At 51.4% G+C, this 11313-nt stretch overlaps 6 protein-coding genes across 6 annotated transcripts; 4 read left to right on the plus strand and 2 right to left on the minus strand.

Annotated features, from left to right (window-relative positions):
- Window positions 1-1059: 1059 nt before the first annotated feature.
- Window positions 1060-2271, plus strand: PtrM4_149310 (peroxisomal membrane anchor protein (Pex14); the record flags this gene model as incomplete). The annotated part of the gene is made up of 3 exons (XM_001938604.1): window positions 1060-1096; window positions 1149-1389; window positions 1440-2271. 3 exons carry the CDS (start codon window positions 1060-1062, stop codon window positions 2269-2271), a joined length of 1110 nt encoding a protein of 369 aa, XP_001938639.1.
- A 1065-nt stretch (window positions 2272-3336) lies between these two features.
- On the plus strand, window positions 3337-3686 carry PtrM4_149320 (uncharacterized protein; the record flags this gene model as incomplete). The annotated part of the gene is made up of 2 exons (XM_001938603.2): window positions 3337-3484; window positions 3532-3686. 2 exons carry the CDS (start codon window positions 3337-3339, stop codon window positions 3684-3686), a joined length of 303 nt encoding a protein of 100 aa, XP_001938638.1.
- A 1384-nt stretch (window positions 3687-5070) lies between these two features.
- Window positions 5071-6297, plus strand: PtrM4_149330 (Tymo-45kd-70kd domain containing protein; the record flags this gene model as incomplete). Its single annotated transcript, XM_001938602.2, has 1 exon — window positions 5071-6297. The coding sequence occupies one exon, from the start codon at window positions 5071-5073 to the stop codon at window positions 6295-6297; it is 1227 nt and encodes a 408-aa protein (XP_001938637.2).
- Window positions 6298-6749: 452 nt separating this feature from the next.
- Window positions 6750-7145, minus strand: PtrM4_149340 (uncharacterized protein; the record flags this gene model as incomplete). Its single annotated transcript, XM_066109988.1, has 2 exons — window positions 6750-6783; window positions 6838-7145. 2 exons carry the CDS (start codon window positions 7143-7145, stop codon window positions 6750-6752), a joined length of 342 nt encoding a protein of 113 aa, XP_065959971.1.
- A 136-nt stretch (window positions 7146-7281) lies between these two features.
- Window positions 7282-7779, minus strand: PtrM4_149350 (uncharacterized protein; the record flags this gene model as incomplete). The annotated part of the gene is made up of 4 exons (XM_066109989.1): window positions 7282-7287; window positions 7367-7523; window positions 7572-7707; window positions 7761-7779. 4 exons carry the CDS (start codon window positions 7777-7779, stop codon window positions 7282-7284), a joined length of 318 nt encoding a protein of 105 aa, XP_065959972.1.
- A 314-nt stretch (window positions 7780-8093) lies between these two features.
- On the plus strand, window positions 8094-11078 carry PtrM4_149360 (uncharacterized protein; the record flags this gene model as incomplete). Its single annotated transcript, XM_001938600.1, has 1 exon — window positions 8094-11078. The coding sequence occupies one exon, from the start codon at window positions 8094-8096 to the stop codon at window positions 11076-11078; it is 2985 nt and encodes a 994-aa protein (XP_001938635.1).
- Between the last annotated feature and the right edge of the window lie 235 nt (window positions 11079-11313).

Consider the following 11313-nt stretch of genomic DNA (forward strand, 5'->3'; position numbering starts at 1 on the left):
GAAGAGGGAAGCTATATTCAAATGGAGGGCGAACAGTATCCTGATTTTTGTGCTGTAGAACCGCTTATATACCCTTTCATATTTCCACCGAAATTCTTTGTTTTCAAAATTGATATAAGACATCTAATGTTTTCCAACTCCCCAAGAATAAAAATCCTGGAAGACCATGTCTGTGTCCAGGATTGTTTTGAAGGACTGACGGATACAATGCATGGACCGTGCTTGTTTCCTGGGATATAAAAAGCGCAATAATTCGGCCCTTGGGAGTATCACTCTTGCTTTCCAATCTTACGCCCTGGGCTCTAAAACATTCCGGAAAAAGGCACGAATGACTTGTGCTTGTTGTGCCTTTTAAAAATGGTTCTAACAGTACCCATGTTCTGTGAAGTTTCTTTGTTTCCCTCCTCATCACAAAATGGCAAGCAATTGGAATATGAACTCCTGGAATTCTTTATGCTCTACTCGCGGAAATTCAAATGAAATCCTGGTTCCATTGTATGTGTTTCCCAAACGTCTTCAAGCTTCTTTAAAAACCTTGAAGTTCCCCTTCTAGTCAGTATAGCATCTTTCCGTGCCCTGCGAGTCGCTCGATGTATAAATAATGTGACCTCCTCTTCTTTCCTTCTTTCTTTTTTAATCTCATTCCGAGACTAAAAACGTATGGATCACTGACATATGCGCGTTGGAGTATTTTAGTCTTGTAATAGGCGAATTGAGAGCGGTGGTGATGGATGGGTGGCATTGGTGTCCTTGAAATGAGTTTCATAGAAGAAATTCAACGTTTTGGAACAATTGTTGTCCGTGAACATCAACCCTTGTAATCATGGATCAGGCACGGACTATAATAGATAAGCGTGGTCGTCTCGCGTCGTAGCGTCCAAGTCGGAAAAGCGATGCGGCCGCTCCACGTGAGAGCGAGGCGGAACCGAGCGCCGGCCGACATCAAGGAGCCTCGGCATACCCGCCTCCATGATTCGGCTCGTCATTTCGCGACTCTCTAGCATCTTCATCAACCAAAGTGTGCGCATGCTGCCGGCATTGCGTTAACGTGTAGCCAACATGGTCCGCGAGGATCTCATAACGTCGGCTGTATCCTGTAGGTTGCCGCATGTCACACGCTACGCGACGATGCTAACAGGCGTGCTTAGTCCTCCAGGATCCGTCAGTTGCCAGCGCGCCCCTTGAGAAGCGCATCGCTTTCCTGCAATCCAAGAACCTCACTCAGGAAGAGGTCGATATTTCACTCGCACGTGCTGCAGAAGACCCAGGCCAGCCCGCACCTCCTCCACAGACATCTGCGGTATCCAACAATGCATACCGACCACCACCCGCCGCCCCATATGCAAGCTATCCCCCCCAAGGATACTGGCAACCGCCGCCACCACCAGAGTACGCGCAAAATATTAGACGTACCGCACTTCATTGCTGACACAACTTAGGCCGCCAAAACGCGACTGGCGAGACTACTTCATCATGGCCACGGTCATGGGCGGAGTAGGATACGGTCTTTATTTCACAGCGAAACGATACGTCCTACCCCTAATACAACCACCTACGCAACCTCAACTAGAGCAAGACAAGGCGTCCGTCGACGAGTCTTTCAAGCGCGCATTCGACCTCCTGGAACAACTCAACACCGACACAGCCGCACTCAAGGCATCAGAGGAGGCGAGGACTTCGAGGCTTGATGATGCGCTTGGCGAGGTGGAAGGTGTACTCTTGAGCCTTAAGGAGTCTTCAAAGAGGCAAGGGGATGACAACAGGCGTATAGAGGATGATGTGCGCGGCTTGAGGGATCTGATCCCCAAGGCATTGGAGTCTCAGAAGGAAGCGACTGACGCCAGGCTTAAGGAGTTGTCAACTGAGCTCAAGAGTCTGAAGACTCTGATTGGCAACAGGATGAGTGCACCTGCTGCACCACGTCCACAGAGCGCTACCTCCGGCTACTATGGAGCCGGTCAGTCAAGCGCTGCATCGGCGCCTGCCGTAAATGGAACATCCGCTGCTTCTATATCAACACCACAGTCATCATCTACCCCTGCCCCGAGCGAGTCAACAAACGGCACCAGCACTGCTGAGAGCCAGACGAACGGCAACGCAACAGCTGCATCTGCCTCAACTCCGAGCACAGAAAAGACCCTCCCTTCCTACGGCAGGGGTCCGGCTGGACGAGCAGCTATTCCGGTGTGGCAGATGGCTGCCGCGAAGAAGACTGAGGATGCGAAGAAAGACACGAGTGAGAGCGGAACAGCGACTGAAGCGAGTGCATAGTTTGTCCGCGGTCGTATTATCTGATAAAGCGGTTTGCGTCTCGGCGTTGTAGTTACATTTGTATAACCTTGGGGCAATGATTGGTGTTGCTCTGTATGCCTATGTTGAAATGTAATTCTTCTTTTGCAAATGTTTTGAAACGTTCGAGGCTACTTTTTGCTTTGTGTTGGCGGCCCTTGTCAGCAAGCGCACCTCAGACGTCATGAAGTCGCGATCTCGCGTTTCGCGTCAGTGCTCTCAACGTCAACCCAGCCATCACAAAAACAAACTTTCACCTTCAAGCCCTAGCGTCATCGACTTCAGACGACGTATCCGTAATCTCTATGCAAGATCGATCTCGCCAATCTCGATTCCTAACAAAGAACTCCACTACACGTGTGTTGACGTCGATGTCACCCACTTTAGCATGTGATTCTAGGCTTGTGTATACGAGCCGCATCCTGTTCCTTGTACATTAGGGCTGCTAGGTAGACATTACGGAGGCTAACTAAATTGTGCCAGTTGCGCAAGCATGACGCAGCTTCACCATGTGCTACAGACGGCTACAGACGTCTGTATGGCTTCACGCGGCTTCCCTTTGTGCTCACCTACAACGAGCTGCTTGACGGCAACTACACAAACATATGACATAACAACACTCACCGCATAGCAAGTCCGCTTATGCATGCTACCTATAGGGGACAGCTCCCGTCTCTAGTACAGGGTCCCGTGTGCCGGATGGCCATAGCCCTACCCACTAGCGGTACACACCAATGCCATGCTGTTTGGCATGTTGTGGGGGTGGGTATTCTGTCATGACCATATTGTCATCATCGTGATCGTAGACTGTGGTCCAGATCGCGTATCCAGCCTGCTCATTGTTTTGGGCGCACTGTCACACTAGGGGCGTGGGTGTACTTGGTCGACATAATGACGTATCATTACAACTGACAAGAAGCATATAAAGAGCTATCCTCACCTACAGTGGTCAGCAACATACCTTTCAATCATCTTCCCCTCAATCTACAAGCACAAGCACAACATATCTACAACTTAATCCCAACAAGCTCCAACACCATCTTCAACATGAGCTCCAACGATATCCCCAGCGGCGACGTTGTCGACAACGACTACACTTCCCGTACCGGCCAGTCTCAAATCCCCGTTCAGAAAGATGAGGCGCCCGTAGAGTCCACCGAGTACGATAACGGAGGTGACTCTGATAAGCAGCTTGGTAGGTTGCTCATTAATCACTGCATGCTCATTGCTAACCACATCCAGAACGCGACGAGAAGGATGCCATTGACAGCAGCAACATCATCGAAGAGCGTACCCGGGGCGCCACGAAAACGTCTGGCACCTACCGCGAGCCTGGTGACGAGGAGGGCCTTGGTGCAGCGGCGGATGGCAGCGATGGAACCTCTTCTGTTCGCTAAGCAACACTTTGGTTGCAAGGCGTCACTTGATGAGCAAATAGCAGGATAGGACACTCTACATCTGTATCCATTGAATTAATGGTTGGTTTGTCCATTTTCCTGTATTCAATATGATATCCCATTCACTCTGATCATACCCTCTCTTCTATTGCTGTGTATGTATGTGTCCTTGAATGTGTGATGGTTTGCTGTGTCAGCATATTCAAAAACTTGCAAATCTCATTTCTTCGTATCTGTCTGCTCGAATTTTCCATTATCAAAGCATTGTATGTGTGTTGGGGTTCAACTGCCATAACGTCATACTTGGTATGTTTACGGAGCTTTCATCACGCGCTGCTCCATTTCCCCTTCACTTTCACAGCTATGCACCACGTGGGGCTCCCCAATATGGCCTTAGCTTCGTTTCGGTTTGTCGTTGCAATTTGACCTCCATCACGCGCGTGAGTCGCCCAACCTGGCACGACGACACTACTCATATTACAATCTCTGCCCCTCGCTACGGCCAGTGCCGCTCGGAAACCTCCCCGTCGCTCGCCGGCCCTGTGTCGTTTTTTGAGTTCATCAATAAAATTCAATTACAACAGACAGCTTTTGCTGTGCCCATTGACATGTCTGGGCAACAAAAGCTAATTAATAACGGTAAGTTAAGCCTGGAAGGACAAGCAGAGTTACCACTGCGTCATGGATCGACCAGGCATTTCGTGGAGTTTCTCACACATCACTTGAAATTTGCAATACTAAACAAGCAACAGCGAGGATCGCGCGGCACAAAGCCATCCACCAGAAGGTGTACATTGGTGGTGTTAAAGGCTGCCATACGCTGGAAACAGGTGTTGCGTACCACTACCGCGGCCACTTTGTCTACGCATACCCAGCGGGCGTTCCCGTCGAACCAGTCCCGTATTCGACCAAGCAAGGGATTAACATTGTCGGTGTGGCTCAACATCTTGCGCCGCCTTACGATCGAAACGCGCCGGATCTGGTCGACGAGTGCACCATCTCCGCCCTCAAGAGAGCATGTGTTCACGAGTTTGAATATCAGCAGCAGCAGCAGCAGCAGCAGCAAGAAGAGCTCAGGAAGAAAGAGACTGAGGGAGTACTGGAAGAAGAGGCGAAGCCAAAGGAAGAAGTAGAGACCGAGGCCGAGACTGTGGCAGTGACTACTGACGCAAACGAGGATGATGTCACCACGACTCACAAGGAAACTGCACCGCAGCGTGTGTCAAGTGCGCCCCTCTCACGTGTCTCATCAAAGACTACACTGTTTGTACCTACACCAGTAGCTTCGCGCAGTATCTCACTTGCTGCCCTCAACGCCCGAATTTCACCTGATGCCCTCAACAGCACGAGCATCTCACTTGCCGCGCTCAACAACGCCCCTCGCATGGGAACTGTAGCAGCTCCTCTCCCCACCCATGCACCTTCAACATTGGCGGGCTTGAGATTCACTCCCCACGATCGTGGTCACTACCTCGCCTACTCCGCCCCAGGATCACGCCAAGCTTCCATCGACAACACTCCATTGGTCTCGCGCGCCGTCTCACCCAACTACGGTCTTAGTGTTCCTGGCCATGGTCTACATCGTTCCGCAGCGAGCACTACGCGCCTGGAACAGCTACTATCCGAAGAAGGTGTTCGTCGGTCTATGACTTCTCTTCGCCTTCCTGGATTCTCGGTGAAAGACTCGATCGAAAAGTTTTCCGTGAAACAGGGCTGGATGGATCCCGAAGACGTGATTGCGTTTGTGGAAATTGTCTCGCAGCATCCGTCGCGCCAGGCTTCACGGCAACAGTCCAGGGACAATAGCCCGGGTCCTACGACTGACGAAGAGAAAGATGGCTTGTATCTCCATAGGACCGGTCACTCGGATATGATTGGTACCACTACTTCTAAGAAGCAGACGCCCAATGAGATACCTATCGGGACGCGTAGTCCGTTTGACTCGTCTAGTGATTCGGAGGATGCGAATGAGTTTGAGCCATTACTAGGCGGACTGGAATCTAATCATGTTCGGTCCATGGAGGTATTGTCCAAGCAGAAAAAGCCTGTCTCGCAAAAGTCAGAGACGCCTCATGTTGGCTCCCAGATTAAACCATCTCCTCTGTCCCAGCTCATGATTAACCGCGCTCCTCGCAGCCCCAACCGCACCGACATGCCCACGACACCTCCCTTCGCCTTCCCCATTGTCCCGGAAACCGGTACCTCCGCCTTTCCGAGCTTCCAAGACACACCGCCCCGGTCCCCCTCCTACGTGCCCACCCACACAGGCCGCCCCCGCGCCGCATCCAAGATCCTCAATGAAGCCTACAACGCCGCCAACCCGTCTAACTTACCTCGCACCCCGACAGTTTCCTCCATGGCGGGCGCTGAGAAACCTGATGTCAAGCATCCTGTCACTACATCCACACTGCGTTGCTCTATCCACCACTCCGAGGCCTGCGACGGGAAGTTCGTCTCGCAGCAGCATCTTACGCAACGCCATCGGGAGGGTAATGGGTTCAAGGACTTGGTGCCTACGATCAACTGTGTGGATGGTAGGACTATGGTGGATTGGGCGATGATTCGGGATCAGGAGATGGAGAAGATGCGGATTGAGAAGGGTGAGAAGTAGGAAGGTGACATTGTATGTGGTTTGAGGTACTAGATGCGGTTGGCGGGTTAATTGTTGGTGTGGGGGAGATATACGGAACGGTAATGGGTTGTGAGTAATTTGGTGGAATCAACTGTACGATAAAGACTGGCACGGCTTGGATGACTAACGAGTCATGATAATGAGGGACGATAATGAGGGACGATGGAGACTTGATACCCCGAGAACTGGATAATGAAGACACGATTGATAGTCAGAAACGGATTTCGTAAGAAGATACAAAACATGCTTTGGGCTATACATGAAACTAGGAAATTTTCAGCCTCTTGCTCTCTTATGTAGTATCTCTGGGTATCTCTGCTACATGAACGATACGCACTTAGAAGTGACGACGACTGACACCCTAACGCCCTTTGCCATATACACAAACTGCGCTATCGAACATGACGGTGCGCTTCGTCAGCGATACAGACTTACTCGTCGGCTGCAGCAGCCTTCTTGCGGCCTCTGTAGTTGAGTTAGCCCTGAACATGGCGGATTACAGCAGTTAATGTGACTTACCTCTTCTGCGGAGCTTTCTTAGGCTTGGGCGCCTCCTCCTCGACATCGCTACCCTCCTCTTCGGGCTCAACCACCTCTTTCTTGGCCGCTGCCTTTTTACCACGGGCCTTCTTGGGGGCGGGAGCCTCATCGTGATCGCTCTCCTCCTTGTACTGGGTAGTCTTCTTGCTCCTGCCGCTGGCGCGAACCTTCTTCGCAGGTGGGGCCTCCTCGCCATCCTCCTCTTCAACAGCCTCCTTCTTAGGAGCTCTACCACGCTTCTTCGGGGCAGGTGCTGGAGCGGGGACATCTTCTTCATCCTCGTCCATCTCCTCATCTTTGACCTTCTCTGCTTTCTTGGACTTGGCCTTGGATTTAGGCTGGGCCTTGACCTTCGGAGGGGGTGCCGGAGCGTCATCAGCGTCTTCAGCCTCATCGTCGGCGTCCTTCTTTCCCTTCTTCGCTCTAGACCTCTTGATGCCTGGGCGGTTCAACTCGGGATCCTAGAGTTGTCAGTAAGAAGATCAACAGAATGCTCAGAAACACTTACGCGGGTGCAGTCTTCGTCTGGAATATGGCCATGCTCAAGTGCATATTTGACCTTCTCCTGGAACTCCTCGGGCAACTCATCGTAGCCGTCGACCATTTCCGTGTCGCCTCCGCACGTCTCAACCAGGTTCTCCATTTGCTTGGGAGTGACGCATCCCCTGTACAGGTCAGTAAACATGTCCAATGGGGTTAAAATGTGAACATACCAATGGCGGTACTGCCAGCTTTGGTGGTCTTTAATGGTGACCTGGACTGCAAAGCGAAATTCACCTTTTGTGATTTTGTCTCCAGTATCCTTGCAAGCCTTGACCTGGCAACTAGCACGGTTGTTGGGAGACACCTCTGGAGTATGATTAGCATAGTGGCAGGTCGCGCGACATGCTGGTAGAGCTTACCGACGCGATAGACACCCATATTTGCGGAGTGGCAGAAATGAGATGTGCCTATTAGATTCAAGGAGCAAGCCTCTATGCGGATGCAATTTTTCGGAAATCGGACGAGAATATTGTTTGATCCGATTTATTTCGCAATTGTCGCGCACCGTTGACGCGTGAGGTCAGAGGGGGAGGCTAGTCGCAGAGCGGGAGCTTTGGCCACGGATCCCTGTAACGTCTCTAGCGCGTCTCGGAACTAGAGAGAGTGCACTTCGTCATGATGCTAGTCGGAAAAAGTTGAAGACATGCGGCTGCCACGAACATTCACCCTCACCGTGTATCCGCCACCCTTCAATGAGCGCTGCGCATACATGCTTTCGCAGAATCCTGACACAGGCTTTCCGCCCAAGCGCGCGCGGTGTCGCTACGTCCTGTTCTGTGCCCGCTTTCCTCGTTCCGACCCTCGCCAGACCCTCAAAACGCACCTTCACATCGAGGAAACGCCGCTCCCAAGATGAACATACATTTACGCAATCGCCAGCCCAGCATACCCAGGATGCAATTTTTCAAGAGCTTCCACCGAAGCCATCGGAATATATCCCTTCATCCATACCATTCCCACCCACCGAGACTCGTAGCCATGTCGATGCATGGTTTAACGTAATTGACCCATTCCTCCCGACCCCGTTACGACACAATCCAGCGGATATTCCAGAAATACCCGTGACCTCACTAGATCTTGCTATTTTTCTCAATACCGCCCACGATGCCTCGGTGGACATTCTTGACCACCTCTGGCAGAGAGGGCTTTGGCAGAACTTGATATGGATGGTGAAGAAGCTCGTTGAGCACGAACAGGAATCGGTTGACCTTACAAGCCAGTTGGTACATCATCCAAGCCAAACATGGAAGGGTAGCGAGGGCCAGTCTCTACAATTGCTCACCAAACGTCCGATCAGACTCGAACGAGCACATCCCTTGTCCAAACTGAATCTCACACTAGATGTCCTAGCCTCTTCCCCCGATTCGATAAAATATAAAAGTGTTTCTATAAAGCGAGCAATGGGGCTAGTCTGGAGGACCCTGGGCAACATGATATTGACGGCGGCGGAGCAGAGCAACCATGGCCAGGATACCATTATGCCATATGTCTTGGAAATAGTCGCCCATCTGCATCATCTAGGCCTCATGCCGGACTCTGTATACACGTACCGGGCCCATGAGGATAAAACTGCTCTGCAGCAGCCTCCCACGTTGCACATGCTATCGTCTAAGATCCTTACAGCTCTGTCTGATGCCACTTGGAAGGCCCACGAAGCGTCTGTGAAGACGGCAAAGGAGCGTGCGAACGCTCATTACTTTCTTGGCCACGAAATACCAGGGTCTCGGTACAAAGTCCAAGTCACAGAGGTCGCCCCGGAGTTATGGCTGGAGCTTGTTTTGTGGTCGTGTTTATATGGCGGCTGGATACTGGATGGTACTGCGATATTAGAGCGATTGGCGACCAAGCAAGGGGATCACAGCTGGGGACTTATCAGCTGGCGAGAGATTATGGAAGCGGAGCAAAAGAAAATGCCATTATCGAAAAGAATTTGGTCCCTACTCCCAATGAACGACAACGCTTCTGCAAGTGCAGAGGATCGAGCACGGACCCGAAGAACAATAAGTAGTGAAATCGTTACAGCATTCGTGGATGGACTTGTCAACCAGATGCGTGTAGGAGTAGGAAGTCGTGGCGTTGACCCAGAATGCCTGATTACATCCATCAAGACCCTCAAGGGCCTGATGGATATGAACAATCTCAGCCTTGGATCATCAGCTTGGGACTCAATCATGGCGCGTCTCCTCGAGTCTGGGGGATTTGTACCTGAGAAGCGGCCCGAGCTACTATTGCGTATTGTTGAGCTTGCCCCAGGGTTTGGCGCTGAGGTTAGTGCTGCAAATGCGTCTTCCACGGCCGAGACTGAAGTACCCTACTTCTTCGAGCCCACTACCCTTACACTCAGTTTGCTACACAGGGCGATGCGGACATTTCTCGCAAATGGAGATATCAAGAGTGCGGTGACAACCCTAGAGTTACTACAGGGATATGCCGACGACAACAAGCAGAAATCGGTCCAGCGGTTCTTTGAGCTGCTACGGAGCATCCCGCAATTACGATACAATGAGCCTTTCACAAGCCAACTGCCGCCAGTCGAGTTTCCAGCCTTTGACATCAAGCTGCCAGTACCTCTATTAGCTCGTCTGCTGGACTCAGTCACTGAGGCAAAGCTGTATGATCTTGGCCGATGGCTGCTCTTTTCGGAAGACTTGGATGGCCCTCTTATCGGCCGTGAGCTTTACGGTCATCGCAATATCTCTGCGTCTATCATTCGCTTTGGTACGTTGGCTGGAGAAAATGATCTCGTATTGGATGTCATCAAAAGAGTTGGGATATGGAACGAGCAACTCCAGCAGCAGCGAATGCCAGCTGATATTTTAATATCATTGCTCTGCTGCCAGATACAGCTCCGGCGATGGGAAGCCGTGCGAGGCATACAGAGCTACATAGAGGAGACCTCCCTTCTCAGGTTCAAGCCACGATCAATCATCCTTTCAACGTTCGTTTCTGAGCTTCTTCGAACTTCCAGTGGCACTGAAGATGAGATACTACTGGCCCAGGAAGCCTTCACTGAGCTACTCTTTGCATGGGAAGAAATCATCATGAGGGAAACACGCTACGAGCTTTACTCCATACTTTCAATCATGTCTACCGTGGATGAAAGTTGGAAAACCTACGGCTCTCAGTTTCTAGCATTCTCCTTGCGTCAAGAAGTAAAGCTCTCTGCAGACGACTTCAACCGATTACTTGCTGGTATCCTTGACGGATATGGCAGTAGCAAGGGTAAGGCGGTTGTCGAAAACTGGTGCTACAAGCCACCAAAGACTTTTGAGCCATACCGATCGCCTGGTGGACTACCCACTATGCCGAGGTACCGCGTCACCAAGGTTGACAGCTACGAGAACCGCCCAGACGACATTGAACTTGTCCAGGATTCTGAAGCTAGAATCGTCCTTCAGGGCCGCGTCCACCTAAACCGGCAGACGGTCTGGACCATCATCCGAAAAGTGGAGGAGGAAGTGGGTATCAAGAGAGAAGGCGGCAAAGACCTAGAAGAGGCCACGCGGATAGAAGTGCGCGATACGCTGCAATGGGCTGCGCGGTTGCTCTACTATCTTGGGTTCAACTACGAGGACATCATGCGCGATCTGGGCAATCTTGGGCTGTTGGCCGAGATTGATGGTCCCGCAGCGCTTGAGCTTACCGGGCATATTGAAGGTGCCGATCAGGTGCCGTAGACGTTGGAGGACCGCGTTTTCGGCCGCTTGCATGTAGCCTACCGGACTATTGTATATAATTGCGTAATCAGACATCCAACAATCGTGGAGACTGTTGACAATTTTTCCCCATACATATTATACTCAATGGGGGCCACTAGTATGCGAATATGTCTCGCGTGACCCGGATTTTCATACCCTGAGTGTGTTCGGGGCTTTCGGCTCCACCGGTTACTCCACTTGATACTAAGAGAGG

This window comes from Pyrenophora tritici-repentis, chromosome 9 (assembly GCF_003171515.1).
Source record: "Pyrenophora tritici-repentis strain M4 chromosome 9, whole genome shotgun sequence".
Taxonomy (NCBI): domain Eukaryota; kingdom Fungi; phylum Ascomycota; class Dothideomycetes; order Pleosporales; family Pleosporaceae; genus Pyrenophora; species Pyrenophora tritici-repentis.